The 17,346-nt window shown below is 41.2% G+C and overlaps 1 protein-coding gene across 2 annotated transcripts; it reads right to left on the reverse strand.

Annotated features, from left to right (window-relative positions):
• Nucleotides 1–285: 285 nt before the first annotated feature.
• Nucleotides 286–17,074, reverse strand: LOC121375918 (extensin-like). Of its 2 annotated transcripts, XM_041503625.1 has the most exons (4): nt 16,919–17,073; nt 5,692–6,527; nt 2,050–2,151; nt 286–455 (listed from the first exon to the last, which is right to left on the reverse strand). In XM_041503625.1, exons 2-4 carry the CDS (start codon nt 6,487–6,489, stop codon nt 309–311), a joined length of 1,047 nt encoding a protein of 348 aa, XP_041359559.1. In that variant the 5' UTR covers nt 6,490–6,527; nt 16,919–17,073; the 3' UTR covers nt 286–308. The 2 variants fall into 2 exon arrangements, with proteins under 2 accessions (XP_041359559.1, XP_041359560.1); XM_041503626.1 differs by lacking the exon at nt 2,050–2,151 and having other exon boundaries at nt 16,919–17,074.
• Nucleotides 17,075–17,346: the final 272 nt, after the last annotated feature.

Consider the following 17,346-nt stretch of genomic DNA (forward strand, 5'->3'; position numbering starts at 1 on the left):
CCTTTGCTGTCATCGAAAAATAGTAGCCCATCGCATATTAGCAGCGGGTTTCCTCTCTCACTATCTGTGTAGCCCTTAACTACATGTCCGACGCCATTATAACCGTAACTAAAATGTGTTGAGTGCGCCATTAAACAAAACCTTTCTTCCATTGCCTCACATTTGTCGGAGGTAGCGATTGGGGTGGACATGCCTGGACCTGCAGTGGATATAGGTACGTAAATAGAGTTTTGGTTGGTCGGTCGCTACTGACTAAGTCCGACTTGATGACAAAGAGAACGAGTGCCAGGTTGGTTAGTTTTATTTGTCTAGTGTAATCTGCGAAGCGCGTCCAGGATGGTGAGCATGAGGAGCCAGATGATTCCCAGCACGATGGCGGACAGCGCGATTCTCCGGGCGTTCTCCCCGTGCAGCCTCGCCTCCTTGTAGTGGCGCGCCGCCGCCGCTCGCTGAGACTGAAACACAAGAAAGAAAAATGTTTCATTTAACGACGCACTCAACACATTTTATTTACGGTCAGACATATGGTTAAAGACCACACAGATACTGAGAGAGGAAACCCGCTGTCGCCACTTCATGGGCTACTCTTTTTTGATTAGCAGCAAGGGATCTTTTATATGCACCATCCCACAGACAGGGTAGGTAGTACATACCATGGCCTTTGATGTACCAGTCGTGGTGCACTGGCTGGAACGAGAACTATCCCAATGGGCCCACCAACGGGGATCGACCCCTGACCGACCGCGCATCACTAGAGCACATTGATTAATTAATCATCGCCTGTTGGATGTAAAACATTTGGTAATTTTGAAATATAGTCTTTTAGAGAGGAAACCCGCTACATATTTCCATTAGTAGCAAGAGATCTTTTATTTGGTATGTTTGTTTGTTTAACGACATCACTAGAGTCATTGATTCATTAATCATCGACTGTTGGATGTGAAACATTTGGTCATTATGACATATAGTCTTTTAGAGAGGAAACCCTACATATTTCTATTAGTAGCAAGGAATATTTTGTATGCACCATCCTACAGACATGATAGCACATACCACGGCCTTTGGTATACTAGTCGCTGTGCACTGGTTGGAACGAGAAATGGTCCAATGAGCCCAGCGACGGAGATCGATCCCAAACCGACCGCGCATCAGTCGAGAGCTTTATCACTGGGCTACGTCGTGCCCCACGTACGTGGAAAGAACGACACGAAAACCATTTTAAAAAGACTATGTTCCAATGTCGTCTAACACAGAGTATTCTCGCATAAGAGAACATTTATCCAAAAGTGTTCAAGAATCCGATAGCATGCTTCCCTGGGTAATGTTATTTCAGTGACAAAGTAAGGCGCAAATTACATTCGTCGAAAATCCATAACAATCACAAATAGTTGTGTAGATTCCATTTATGCGTCACCGTACGCGTGTGCGCGTGTGTATCCTATCACTATCCATTTCGAAATTATGTATACGTATACAGATTACTGACAAAATGGAATTTGGCCCAGAGGGCTCAAACTCTTAGATACAAATTCCATTTGTCCGTATGCGTAAACGTAATCCGCAAGAATACATTTCTGAGCAAATATTTTCAGTATATGCTATCTATGCGTCTGCGTACGCGTATCCGAAATACTCTTTTACAATATAGATTGCATATACGCATACATGCGCATACGGTTTACGGACAAATGGAATTTGCGCTTAACATAGATTTAAGAGTGGGCGTTCAAATTTTTAACATGTTCACGAACAACCTCCCCCCACTCCTACCCCCACCCCCACACATATACACACCCTGGCTAGGAATAGCCTTGACAAGTTATGACCGGAAACTACTGGATGCCTGGAGAAGACTTGTCGAAGTCGGGCCGATTAGAACATGTCCTATTTCTCACGACAAATTGCATGCGACAAGTTGGTGCGACAAATCGCGTAATGAGAATGCCGCTTTAATAGCATTATAACTTGAGATGTCTGTTGGGTATCAACGCTGCACGTGTTGGACGGCCAATAAACCGTTTACTGGAATAATAAAGGAAAGGTACGTACGTGTGCCGAGGCTACACAGGCACATATTGCCAGGGGCCAGCAGAACAGGCACGAGATGGCCGACAGAAAGAAATAGTCATACGGCCGGCTGACTGAGACACGCTGCAACGAGGGAATACCTAACGTAAATACTCCACTATAGTCCGTCCCATCATTCTGTTAAAATGTTTTTTGTAAATAATTTCAGTTTGGTTTGACGTAAGAAGAAAAATAAAAGTGTTCTGAAATACAATTTATGTGTGCAATTTACAAATCAAACGGCTCGGAAATAAATAATTTGTAGTAATTTACATAGTATGAAAACAAAATGCGATCCCTGTGGGACGGACTATAGAAAATAGCATCTTTACAGGAATATGTTAGACAATGAATACTGAATAAGAAAAGAAATGCTAATATTATATTACATAAATGGGGGTTTTCCATACAATTCAGTCGGTAAATAGACTGTCAAAATTGGACCATAATTGTTTTGAAACACTGACAATTAAAAAATAATGGGATTTAAAATGACTAATTTTAAATTAAGAAATTAAAGGAAAACTAAATATTTGCGTCTCTTTTGTTGTTCAGTGAATACTACTTCTCGATTAGGCTTATGGGGCGATCACACTGGCCCGAATGAGCTTCCGTTTGTTTTCCGTATACGAAAGTGGTGTGATTTTGTAAACTGGCCGAATGTCCCTCCGAATGTGTTTTCCCCAGTGTATCACCGAATGCTTTCCGTTTGTTTTCCGAATGTTTTCAGTATGGTTTCAGAATGCTTTCAGAATAGACCGAATACTTCCCGCATGTTGACTTCGAAAGGTTTCCTTTCCGAACGCTTTCCGTATGCTTTCCGAATGCTTTCAGAACACGGCGAATAGACCTAGAATGGACCGAACTCTTTCCGCATGCTTTCCGCAAGGGTTCGGAAAGCGTTCGGAAAGGGTTCGTCGTGTTCTATGTCCATTCGGGGTGTTCGGAAAGCATACGGAACATACTGTGCATTCTGGAAGTGTACGAACAGTTCGGAAAATGTTCTGAAAAAATACTGGAAGGGTTCTGGCTATTCGTTATACATTCGGCGGCATAAATGCAAAAAAAATCCGGAAAGGTTACTGAAAACGTTCGGAAAGCATTCGTCATGTTCTAGGTCCATTCGGGGTGTTCGGAAAGCATACGGAACCCAGCACCTCCAAATTATCATTCCGAATGCACCAAGAACTAGACGCATGCTTCCCGAACGTTTTCCGTACATGCCGTATGCTCCTAGAATGCTTCCCGAATACTTCCCGAATACACATGGACGCCACATTCGGATGGTCGATGAAAATTATTTTGAACATGCACAACAAATGTTTGGAGCTACCGAATGCCGTTCCGTATGCATCCGTACGGAGCCGAACAGCCAGTATGCTTCTAGAACACACCGAATGCTTCCCGAATATGATCCGTTCGCTCCCCGAACACCCAAATTCCTATTCGGAAAACAAACGGAATGGCATTCGGGCCAGTGTGATCGGGCCATTACAGTATCCTGCTTGTTGGTCATTTGTATTTATTTCAAACTTCGATACTTTAAATGTTCATTACGCCTACGTATAATATGTCCGTATTTGTTTTACCATTTAAATGTATTTTAGTCTCTTCATAACTCCATGATGAGTGACCTTTATATTGTTTAATAAGAATGTTTCTTATTTATTTTATTGTGTATATACATTACCTATAATTATTATGCATGTATGTTTTACTATTGATAATGCGATTTCTCCTTTAAATTGTTTATTAAAAATGTTTCTCGTGTATTTGACTGTATATATATATATATATATATATATATATATATATATATATATATATATATATATATATATATATATGGATGAGACTTTAATAAAACAGCTGTTTGTCTGCTATGTGTTCATGCTGCCCCAATGTCTTTAGCAGCTGAAGGTATTGTCTTCATGAGACAGTTTGACTTGCAGCAGAATTTCAATGATTCTGGGCCCCGTGTTACGAAGCGATCTTAGCTACTATGAAATGGGCTATTTAATTTATACATCTTTCCCAATTTTTTACAATATCTTTCGCTTTTTATTAATCTTTCGCTTATCCTATCGAAAACACTAACACCTTAATATATTTCTTCCGATGGAACTTTTCTAGAAAATTTACTTGACCATGGACTTTTTAAAAGAAATTTGAATTAAAATTATCTTTATTTAATTATTAAATTAACATTTATTTAATAATACTGCTGTGCAAACATACCTGACAAAGCGATGCTCCAAAAAACCTCACAAAAACATATCCAATCGAACGCCGTTAAATTCATACACTTATATACTCAGTGCATTGTGTCATCATTATTTAGCTTCGTATTCAGTTGGTTTTAGATATTTTATCGTAATTGCATTTAATATTCTTTTTATTATTATTTTTCAAATACGATCAGATGCATTGGTAATCATCAAACTTAAAATACGAAGAAACGAGACAAAGGGATATAATTTAATCATGAACTTTTACAAACAAGTAAATACGAATTCTATATTTTCACTGTAGCTAAACTACAGTGAAAATATGACTTTTCACCGGATATCACTTTTATGTTTGCCGTAGATAAAAATATTTCATTGCTATGTATATAAAAAAGCTTTTGGCGATGCGTTTGGTATGTGCTTTGTGTATTTTCAATACATGGACATCGTAAATTCTCGTCCGAAGTGTCTTATCTTTACTCTATATATGTAACTATAGTATTTATATTTGGTGTTTCTGTTTGGGGTACCTTTGTCGTCGTTGACCTTAATGGTGAAAGAGGCCGTCGATTTCAAATCCGCTCGAAACACTTGCAACAGTTACGAAATAGCATGCCGAGGCATCCGACACCTTTCATATCAGTTCCTCGTAGTTGATTGTGTCTAACGTCATGCTTCTGTCGCAAAATAAACCGTTCCATTCGCCTGTTTTTCTTCCTCGGCGTTAATTTAAGATCGCAACGTTAGAGCTTATAATAGGTGCAGACCTATTGTAAAATTATTAATAGTAACTTAAGGTGATTGTAAGCCAAGGTCGTAAACCGGACTGTCGCTTGTAGGAAAAGGTTACGGTCGCTACCTTAGGCACTTAAGGCGATAGTAGCGCTAAGATCGCTTCCTAAAACGGGGCCCTGGGTTTTTCAACTGATCAATGTTTGTTTGTGTTGTTTAACGACACCACATTGATTAATTATTCATCGGCTACTGGATGTCAAACATTCGATAATTCAAAGGAAACCCGCTACATTTTTTCTAATGCAGCAAAGCATCTTTTATATACACTTTCCCACAGACAAGACAGCACATACCACGTCCTTTGACCAGTTGTGGTGCACTGGTTGGAACGAAAACAAGACCCCAATCAGTTGAATGGATCCACTCAGATGGTTCGATCCTGCGACGCAAGCACCTCAAGCGAACACTCAACCGACTGAGCTAAATCCCGCCTTCAACAGGTCAAGAAGAGAAGTCCTAACAATAAACGTATTCGTGTTTCCGATGAAGTCAGGAAGCTCATATCTTATCTGGGAATTAAAAACATTTTATGAGAACGGGTTTAGTTTCATTAGTGTATATACTTTTTCCTAAGTATGCATATATATAGGTCAGCACTTACGTGTGGTGGCGGCTCGTACACTGTTACCGTTGTTGCGTAGACTGGTGCCAGTTGCCCATACACCGGATGTCGATAGGCAGGGTGTTTTTCACCTGGTCGAGAACACTCTTCATAGGCTGGAGGAAGCTGTGTATAAACAGGATGACCAGGAGGTTGTTCACAAGTCTGGCAAAGTTGTTCACGTGCTTGCTGAGGAGGGTGTTCGAACGCCTGGCGAGGAGGTTGTTCGTACGCCTGGCGAGAAGGTTGTTCGTAAGTTGGGTGACGAAGTTGTCCATGAGACTGGCGAAATTCACAGTGTTCTTGGGGAGGTTGTCCATAGGTTTTGCGAGGGGGTTGTTCAGAAGCTGGATGAGGTTGTTCATAAACAAGGCCAGGACGTTGTCCATAAAGCTGTTGATGTGGTTGTTCATAAAGTTGTCCTTGAGGTTGTTCATAAGCTGAACGAGGTTGTTCGTTTGCTGGAGGTTGTTCATAAGCTGGAGGAGATTGTTCATAAGCTGGAGGAGATTGTCCATTAGCTGGATGAGGTTGTCCATTAGCTGGATGAGGTTGTCCATTAGCTAGCCGAGATAATTGATCCGTGTGAATAGGTTGGGATTCTTCATTAATGATATAGGGAGGTTCATAATCTAGGTAAGGAGGTTGATCTGTGTTCGGAGGTTGTTGATAAACTGTGCGAGGAGGTGGTCCCGAAGCCTGTGGAGTGGGTACATAAGGCGTGGGAGGATGTCCATGGGCCGGCGTGGCGGGACTCCCATCGGGCTGGGATGGTGTTTGTCCTGGTGCATCACACATGTCCTCGTTTCGTGATGTAAATGTTTCCTATTATATTTCTTTTTTATTTAAAACAAAATAATAACAACGATAATACTGACAACAACAACGACAACAATAACAACAACAAAAGTAATAATATCTCGTATTGACGAAACACTGGTAACCGGGTCATGAATATTCATTTAACCCGACTCCTAGGCCAATGACAGTCGACATTCAATACAGCTTATTTTATTTTATTTTATTTAAAACATAATAAAAATAAGAACAAGAACAACAGTAACACTATCTGGTATTGACGAAAAACTAGTAATCGAGTCATATGAATATACATTTAACCTGGGCCCAATTTCACAAACATCGTTAGCCTAGTTTTGCACGTAAACGTAAATTTACGACTAAACCACAATTCTTCTTATTATTATTATAGTACAAGAAATATAGTTTGAAGTACACATATTTCATTTTCTTTTGTCCTTAAAATACTCCATCTTTCGTAATGATGTAACTTGCTGCGTGAAATGTATGCCCGGTATAACTGCTAGTTGCAAACTTACGATGTTTGTGAAATAGTCCCATTCCTAGACCAATGACTGTCAACAATTAATTCAGTGCCGATAATATACCGGCCAGTTTGCATACTAATATATATAAAAAAATAATAATAATTTTAAAAAAACCCACACATTGTGAAAGCAGATTTAGCACACTGGTTGGTCATCGCTAGACACTGATGTCATAATAGAATTGTTTTCCGTTTGACTTGCAGGTCGAAAATAACTACACATTACATAGATAGATAGACAATAGTCCGCTCTTCCCCTTAGTAATATGTTGTTTGTATTTTTTGGATTAGCAAGGGGTGGAGGTGGGGATCGAACCCCTTCCCCTTGCTCGTGTGCCGCCCCCCCCCCCCCCCACACACACATACACACACACGCTAAGCTTCCTGCACACGCACATGCTTAGGGCTAGATAGCGATCTGTCTGATAGATTAAGAATGTTCCACAAGCAAATGGTCGCCAAATATTCAAATTTGTGTCTAGAATAAACATTGTTTCCTAAATCAGACGAAACACACATTCAATAATTTAGTTTGGTTATTCTCGAGTTAAATCATGAATCTAAACTAGCATGTTGTTGAGCACTACCACCGCCACACGAAGAAACCCGAAGGACTCTGCGCTACTGCATTATTTCTTCTAGTTGCCAGTTGTAACTTGTGTCGTTGATTAATTACTGCTGAACTAGTTGCTCTACATTGTCTTACTTGTACGAGTACTCGAGTCCTGTGAATGGACTCGAGTCTATGCTAGACTCGACCCGTGCCCGAGTACTCGAGTCTTGTGAACGGACTCAAGTCTTGCTAGACTCGACCCGTGCCCGAGTACTCGAGTCTTGTGAACGGACTCAAGTCTTGCTAGACTCGACCCGTGCCCGAGTACTCGAGTCTTGTGAATGGACTCAAGTCTTGCTAGACTCGACCCGTGCCCGAGTACTCGAGTCTTGTGAACGGACTCAAGTCTTGCTAGACTCGACCCGTGCCCGAGTACTCGAGTCTTGTGAACGGACTCAAGTCTTGCTAGACTCGACCCGTGCCCGAGTACTCGAGTCTTATGAACGGACTCAAGTCTTGCTAGACTCGGCCTATGCCCGAGTACTCGAGTACTTGTGAATGGACTCAAGTCTTGCTAGACTCGACCCGTGCCCGAGTACTCGAGTCTTGTGAACGGACTCAAGTCTTGCTAGACTCGACCCGTGCCCGAGTACTCGAGTCTTGTGAACGGACTCAAGTCTTGCTAGACTCGGCCTATGCCCGAGTACTCGAGTACTTGTGAATGGACTCAAGTCTTGCTAGACTCGACCCGTGCCCGAGTACTCGAGTCTTGTGAACGGACTCAAGTCTTGCTAGACTCGACCCGTGCCCGAGTACTCGAGTCTTGTGAACGGACTCAAGTCTTGCTAGACTCGACCCGTGCCCGAGTACTCGAGTCTTGTGAACGGACTCAAGTCTTGATAGACTCGGCCTGTGCCCGAGTACTCGAGTACTTGTGAATGGACTCAAGTCTTGCTAGACTCGACCCGTGCCCGAGTACTCGAGTCTTGTGAACGGACTCAAGTCTTGCTAGACTCGGCCTGTGCCCGAGTACTCGAGTACTTGTGAATGGACTCAAGTCTTGCTAGACTCGTCCCGTGCCCGAGTACTCGAGTCTTGTGAACGGACTCAAGTCTTGCTAGACTCGGCCTGTGCCCGAGTACTCGAGTACTTGTGAATGGACTCAAGTATTGCTAGACTCGACCTGTGCCCGAGTACTCGAGTCTTGTGAATGGACTCAAGTCTTGCTAGACTCGACCCGTGCCCGAGTACTCGAGTCTTGTGAACGGACTCAAGTCTTGCTAGACTCGGCCTGTGCCCGAGTACTCGAGTACTTGTGAATGGACTCAAGTCTTGCTAGACTCGACCCGTGCCCGAGTACTCGAGTCTTGTGAACGGACTCAAGTCTTGCTAGACTCGGCCTGTGCCCGAGTACTCGAGTACTTGTGAATGGACTCAAGTCTTGCTAGACTCGACCCGTGCCCGAGTACTCGAGTCTTGTGAACGGACTCAAGTCTTGCTAGACTCGGCCTGTGCCCGAGTACTCGAGTACTTGTGAATGGACTCAAGTCTTGCTAGACTCGACCCGTGCCCGAGTACTCGAGTCTTGTGAACGGACTCAAGTCTTGCTAGACTCGGCCTGTGCCCGAGTACTCGAGTACTTGTGAATGGACTCAAGTCTTGCTAGACTCGACCCGTGCCCGAGTACTCGAGTCTTGTGAACGGACTCAAGTCTTGCTAGACTCGACCTGTGCCCGAGTACTCGAGTCTTGTGAACGGACTCAAGTCTTGCTAGACTCGACCCGTGCCCGAGTACTCGAGTCTTGTGAACGGACTCAAGTCTTGCTAGACTCGACCCGTGCCCGAGTACTCGAGTCTTGTGAACGGACTCAAGTCTTGCTAGACTCGGCCTATGCCCGAGTACTCGAGTCTTGTGAACGGACTCAAGTCTTGCTAGACTCGACCCGTGCCCGAGTACTCGAGTCTTGTGAACGGACTCAAGTCTTGCTAGACTCGACCCGTGCCCGAGTACTCGAGTCTTGTGAACGGACTCAAGTCTTGCTAGACTCGACCCGTGCCCGAGTACTCGAGTCTTGTGAACGGACTCAAGTCTTGCTAGACTCGGCCTGTGCCCGAGTACTCGAGTACTTGTGAATGGACTCAAGTCTTGCTAGACTCGACCCGTGCCCGAGTACTCGAGTCTTGTGAACGGACTCAAGTCTTGCTAGACTCGGCCTGTGCCCGAGTACTCGAGTACTTGTGAATGGACTCAAGTCTTGCTAGACTCGTCCCGTGCCCGAGTACTCGAGTCTTGTGAACGGACTCAAGTCTTGCTAGACTCGGCCTGTGCCCGAGTACTCGAGTACTTGTGAATGGACTCAAGTATTGCTAGACTCGACCCGTGCCCGAGTACTCGAGTCTTGTGAATGGACTCAAGTCTTGCTAGACTCGACCCGTGCCCGAGTCCTCGAGTCTTGTGAACGGACTCAAGTCTTGCTAGACTCGGCCCGTGCCCGAGTACTCGAGTCTTGTGAACGGACTCAAGTCTTGCTAGACTCGGCCCGTGCCCGAGTACTCGAGTACTCGTGGAGACCTAAACAGTACATGTAACATTCACACACACACACACACACACACACACACACACACACACACCCCTCCCCTCCCCTAGTGTTCAGCTCCCGACACATATGACTCTTAAGAAAAATGTCTGAATTGGGGTGGGGGTGTGGGTGGGCACAAGCCAGATTTAATATGGGCCCCTTAAAAAAAAAAGTTGTTTTCTTTCTTGTATTTTTTTTTTTTTTTTTGGGGGGGGGGGGGGTATTTTCGTGCGATTTTCGTAAAATAGCTGTTTTTAATGACTATAAAACTGAGTGCTTGACGCTACATTTCTTTTCTAATTGGATTTGCAGGAATCACGGGAGTAAACGTTTCTCGTGTGGAATCCAAATTTTACTGTTAAGATATGGCAGGCGCGGATTCAAGAGGGCCCTGTCCCCCCCCCCCCCCCCTATTTTTGCTATAAACAATATAAATTATATTACAGAATACACACACACACACACACACACGCACGCACACACAACACAGACACACGCACACACAATATACACACACACACAGACACACACACACACATAGACACACAGACACACACACACACACACAGACACACACAGACACATACACAAAACTAATATTCACACCAATTGCAACAAACCGCCAGCGGAAATAGAAATGGATAAAGTGCTCAAAATAATATCCCAAAGAACCCTTTGAATTAGCAAATATGTTGAAAACACTGGCAGATCTCTCCTTCCTCCTTTGTTGTAGCTAACATTCATCAAACTCTTCCTTAAGTGTATTGAGGCAATGGATTGGCATTATTTATCGGGGTATGGCCCCCTCCCTCCCCTCCCCACGCTGCCCCCCCCCCCCCCGTCCCCCAGGTGCCCCAGCTCAACTACACCATAGGAAAAATGCATCATCAAAGAAACTCAGCAATGCAAATCAAATTGGTGTTACGAGAGACAATCCATCTATAAAAGTCACAAAATGACGAAATATGCGCAATCACGCGATTTTGGTGTTTCGGTAATAAGGGGTTAAAACCATGTTAATTGTGGCACCTTTATTCAAAATCTTATTTTTCTAGAAAGTGAACACCAATAGTGTTATTTTAATTCTACATCCATGTTGTTATACCCCATTTACAGATAATCAGGATGGGAACTTTGAGAACAAATCTGAAAAAGGGTCCAAAATGTCATTTTTGCGGGTGGTAGGGGGTGGCAGACCCCCCGGATAATGCATGCAACCCCTCAAACAACTATATATTATTTCTACATGTTATTCTGAACAAGAAAATTGCAGCATATGGGGCTTAATTGTGATTTCCTGTCACTAGGATCAAACAATTTGAAGATTCATGGATGTACATTTTTTAAGTGCGTTTTGGGACTAAAGGGGTTAAACGAGCATGTTGTGCACCAATTTTGCCAAGTACAACATCATTTCCTGAAACTAGAGAGCATAAGCTTCATTTTGATTTCCATTTTCAACTTGTTATATCTCCGGTAGGGGTATGTCCATTTTCTGGAGCACTTTTCTGCTCCTTGCCGCCCCTCTACATATATCTTCCACCTGTCAAGGATCTTTAAATTATATTTTAAAAAATAACAGCGGGTTTTGGGCCACCTCTATTTAAAAAAAATCCCGGATCCGCGCCTGCGTATATAGATTAAAAAAACCCACTGTATCCTCGCGGTATGGGTTTTGGCGCGAATAAGCAACGATCTCGCGTAGTGTAAAAATAACAATGTTTTTCTTGTTATCATTAAAATATAAACATGAGATTTTTAGTTTTAGTTTACTTGTGTATACTGTAATATTCTAACCTTTTTGGTGCGGTATGTATTTTGAAGCGGAACATCCAAATAACTTCTGAATGACCAATATTCAAGAACACTACCTCCAAACAACTGGAAGCGATGTGTGGTGGTCCATAAATTCCATATTAATAATAAACGTAAAAAAGAACAATTAAAATATATTTTAACCCTATCGTCACATGTAAAACCATATAGCCCAGTGCAAACATAGTCACTACACTCATGTCACCTTAGTCTGAGCGGCACAAATGTCTGCGCACGTTAATGACGTTACATTACGTCTTGAAACAAGTGTTGGGGTATGTTTGTAAACAAACAAAGAACTTTAATTTAATTCACAAAACCATTGTTAAAACATCACATCTTGATTGTGAATATATGTATAAAACTGGTCGATAACACTTTTATTGAAAAAAACCTCTGAATTAATGCACTAAAAATATACTTTTGCCAGCCTCGATCAACGTGTTTTTCTATCACCTGTCAACACGTGTCTGTCAACGTTGTAATGATCAACCTTGCATATCAACTTACATAAATTTAAATAGAACCTTCAGTACATACCGTATTATAATTTATGAATCCATAAATGAAATGAATGTCTTATTTTATCTGTTGACGTAAACATCCAAGCATACCTTGAATTCCCTTCCGAGTGACACAATGCAAAATGGCTGCACACAGAGTTTGAAGATTGCACTTACAGCATGGCCTATTTTAGCTATAGTCTGTTTCAAAATTATCATTGATTGTCCTATATGTCTAACGAACAATATTTGTGCTCATTTACACAGTTAATAACAGACAACTTTTGTTGAATAATGATCAAATATCTTTACATTGGCTTTTTTTTTATATATATTGTCATTTTGTGTTGTCCAAACTAAGGAGCATGGAACACCATTTATATTTATCTCATTTGCACAATCTAAATGTTTCTGAAAAAGACTATAACAGGAAGTGTTTGTTATTTATAACTTTAAAAAGTCGGATCCATTGTTTGTTGCTGTTTTATGTAAACATTAGCGACAGAAGTGGTTGTTTTAATGTTTGCTGCGCAGACTTATGTGCCGTCATGCAGGCCAGTAAATGCAGGGGGGTCCCACAAAAAATGTGCTCATTACTCGAGTTTAAAAAACATTAAAATTAAAATAACTTTAGTTGTAACACGTTTATTGTTCCATTCTACTGTGGCGGTGAAACAAATATTTTTAAAGAAATATTTTAACTTTAAAATATAACACAAATGCTTAGGTGCGCAGACTTAGGTGCCACCAGTGTATTTGTACGTTGATAGGGTGAGGTAAATTTGGCAACCCTTCGAGTTTTTTGTTTGTTTATTTATTATTACTTTTATTCAAAATTATGTCCACTATACATTTTATGTGAAATAGATATTATTTTAAAATGTAATATGCACTTGAACGTCGTTTAATCCTGACCCAATATAATCGTATGCAGTGCATATAAAATAAGGACAGGGGACTCATTCGAACGTCCATAAAAATAGATTGACGTAGGCGTGCTCTAATTGCCTTGACTGATGTTTATGCATGTTAAAAAAGTGTATTACGGAAAATAGTACTTTTAGTTATATGGTATTTTTACTTGTTTATACTTGCCGCAAACTGGCAAATTGTAAGCATGGCTTCATTCTTATCAATAAAACATACTTCCGTCAACAAAAACTTCTGCCTTTGACGTCATAGCTTTTTTGTTGATGACGCACAAATTATTGCTATTTAAAGATAGTGCGCCAAAATACATACCGCGTCACAATATCCTAAACTATCGAATTCCGTCCCATGTCACTTCCGCATTCTTTTTAATTGCATTGCGCAAGCGCGAACTTTGGTGCCACTACGTATGTGCCAAGTAAACAAGCATCGGACGATCGAAATAGAAAATGAGGAGAAAAAATTTGTAAGATTTGTTTTCCTCTGCATTGTAGAGTAGCGGTAATTCAATTATTGCATACAGGACCAAATTCCCATGGTTTATTACATATAAGAGACTTAGATTTGACAGATCAGTAGCGAATGTCGTCTGCACGAGTTTTGTCTATATTTAGTCACGTGACTGACACTGTTAAAGGGGGAAAATTTATGGAAGGCCGTTTGAGTCAGATCCACAATTTTCATTGAGCAATATAACATTAGTATATTTGCTTTACTGGGTTTTTTTTTTTTTTTTTTTTTTTTGGGGGGGGGGGGTGTATTATTTTTTTTAAATTATTATTTTTGTTGTTGTTGTTGTTTTTTACAGCCACCTATAAAAGTTAGTAACTCAAGAACACCAGTTTCCTACAGTCATGCCAATTTACTGACAGCCAGGAAAGCTGTCAAGGGTGGTATGACAGTTTATAAAGCATAAAAACTATTTAAAATTCCAAAACAAACTCTAAAGGACAGGAAGCAAAGGAAACTATCAAATCCTGAACACAGTGGTGCTGGTCGGCAACCAATGTTCACAAAAAATGTCCTACTTGGCTACATTAGAATATGGTTATTCGAGGGTGGAAGTTGTGAAGTTACATGTAGCTACAGATTATGCTCACTTTTTAGGAATTTTACCACACAACAAGGATCTCACAGAGGGGTGGTGGTCAGATTCTTTAAAAGATGACCTGAACTGAAACTTATTAGACCAAGAAGTATGGAACTGTGTCGAGCAAAGTGTGCGACTCATGAGGCTATACAATCATATTTCTCAGAACTGAAAACAGTCATGGACAAATACAGCTTTCATGAAAAACCACATTGCATCTATAATGTCGATGAAACCGGCATTAACACTGATCACAAACCTGGCAAGGTCCTTGCATTGGAGGGTAGCAGGCCTGCTGCTATCACGTCATCCATATCTTCCACAATCACTGTAATTGCTTGTGGGAATGCAGTGGGTATATGCATGTCACCTTTCATCATATTCAAGGGTAAGAGAAAGTAAACAGAATTATCTGAACAATGTACGGCAGGAACTGAAATCAGAATGTCAGAAACTGGGTGGTCTAACACCGAACTGTTTAAGGACTTTTAGGAAAACCATTTTCTGAAATTTAGTATAGGAAGTGATGCTGATTACAAATTGCTACTTTGTGATGGGCATGCAAGTCTTATCAACATTGGAATGATAGAGTGGGCCAGGGAACACAATATTGTTTTGTTTGTTCTTCCACCTATACTAGCCATTCAAAAGACACCTATACGCAGAATGTGCTGCGTTCATGAGGACAAATACCACACAGACCATCACACAGTACGATCTGGGAGAACTTGTATGCAAAGTGTATCCTACTGCTCATCAGCCTCGGTGGCGTCGTGGTTAGGCCATCGGTCTACAGGCAGATACCGACTTCAAACCCTGAATGAGTGTTCCGCAAGGCTCAATGGGTAGGTGTAAACCACTTGCACCGACCAGTGATCCATACTTGGTTCAACAAAGATCCCTTGCTGCCTGTCGTAAAAGAGTAGCCTATGTGGCGACAGCGGGTTTCCTCTAAAAAACCAGTCAGAATGACCATATGTTGAACATCCAACAGCCGATGATAAGATAAAATAAATCAATGTGCCCTAGTGGCGTCGTTAAATAAAACAAACTTTACTCTCTTTTTTTATCCTACTGCTCTTTCATCAAAGAACTTAATTTCACGTTTCAAGAAGGCAGGGATATACCCATTAAATAAGTCAGGTATTGACAGAAGCCAACTTTCCGTGTCGTCGGTCTTCACAGGACACCATCCACAAGACTGGCCTTCAGGTAGCAACACAGATGCATTTTTTGAAAAGAAAAGGATCCAATGAACAAGGCTACAGAGAATACCCAGAAGGAAACAACCAAAGAACCTATGAAAATAGCAGGTACGGCTATTAGCGAAAGTCCATTATTTAACAAATTGAAAAAGCTGCCAAGATTTAATCCACCTTTCAAAGTAAGTTAGTAAGATAGCAGAACTTATAGAAGATGTATGTGATGCAGTTCCAAGTACCAGCAAGATAAACCCTCCCTCTTGTAAAGAAACAAGTATGGATGTGGCATGTGACAGCGATGGCAGTGATGACATTGAAATTGCTGATTCAGAAAAAAATGTTGTGTCTGTGGAGTGTTTGAGCCAGTCCAGTTAAAGAATATGTCATGTGCCCAGCTTGTTCATCTGAAGTTGTGTTCCCCAAAATGTTGTGAGATGCCAGACCACGTTTTTCTGCCCACACTGCCAATTACACGAAGAATAATTATGTTATAATCTTGACAAACTTATATATCTTCATAATTCAATTACATTGGCTTCGTTGTCAATCAGTTGTGTTGTTGTTACCTCAGTTTTATGACGAATGTAGTCTTCCATACAATCAGCGTTTGTGACGTTCATGTGGGACGGATTTCGATGGGGTTAAAAAACAAAACAAATATTCACTTCCTGGTTGGAATTTTACATTCCTTGACAACAAAGGTAAGTAATTACACAATTTGTATTGTTATTTTACTTTGTATTGATTAAGGTAAACAATGATGTCGTTAAATTTATCCGATTGTTGGATTGAATATGCGCAGTAGCGATTTCCTGTTAATAGGACGGAATTCGATAGGTCCAGGATAGGCCTACATACCGAGACGATATATCTTCATACTCACCCACCCCAGTTCTACGGGTCTGCATAAGTAAATCTGCATTTTTCTAGTGCTATGATAACTTGAAATATGCTAAGACTAGTGTGCGAATGACGTAATAGGTTTATCAATCTATGAAGGCGCGGATTCAGGCGGGGCCCATGGGTGCCCCCCCCCCCCCCCCACACACACACACACACCACCACCACACACACACCTATTTTTGATCAAAATATCCCGTCCACCTGTCAAGAACTTTTAAATTATATTTACAAAAACAATAACGGGTTTTGGACCCCTCTATTAAAACATCCCGGATCCACGCTTGCTATTTAAGTATAACTATACCTTTCCGACCAGGAGGCACATGGAATCATTATACAGCTGAACAATCTGTGACGTCGTGTACAATTCAAAACCTATGACGTCACTGGAAAACAACAAACGCGCTAAATTATAAATTGTTTCTTTTTGTTTTGTTTTTTGGTCTCCCTTGGTAATTTGGTTTTACCTAAAACAAAAGGAACCTGTTTTTAAAATAATAAAAGCGTTCTATTTTTTTATAAAAAATAATTGTGAAAAAATTGGGTCAGTATATAAATAAGATAGTCTGGAGGTGTTGTGTTTATGGATTCAAACTTGGAGACCACACTGCCTTGTGCACGAGGCGTTTATTGCCAACTCAAAAACCAACTAAACAGAGTTACCGTTCTTGGTCATACTATTAACCAAACATATATCACGACTCTACACCTCCCCTTTACGTTTAACTTATA

Source organism: Gigantopelta aegis, chromosome 6 (assembly GCF_016097555.1).
Source record: "Gigantopelta aegis isolate Gae_Host chromosome 6, Gae_host_genome, whole genome shotgun sequence".
NCBI lineage: Eukaryota > Metazoa > Mollusca > Gastropoda > Neomphalida > Peltospiridae > Gigantopelta > Gigantopelta aegis.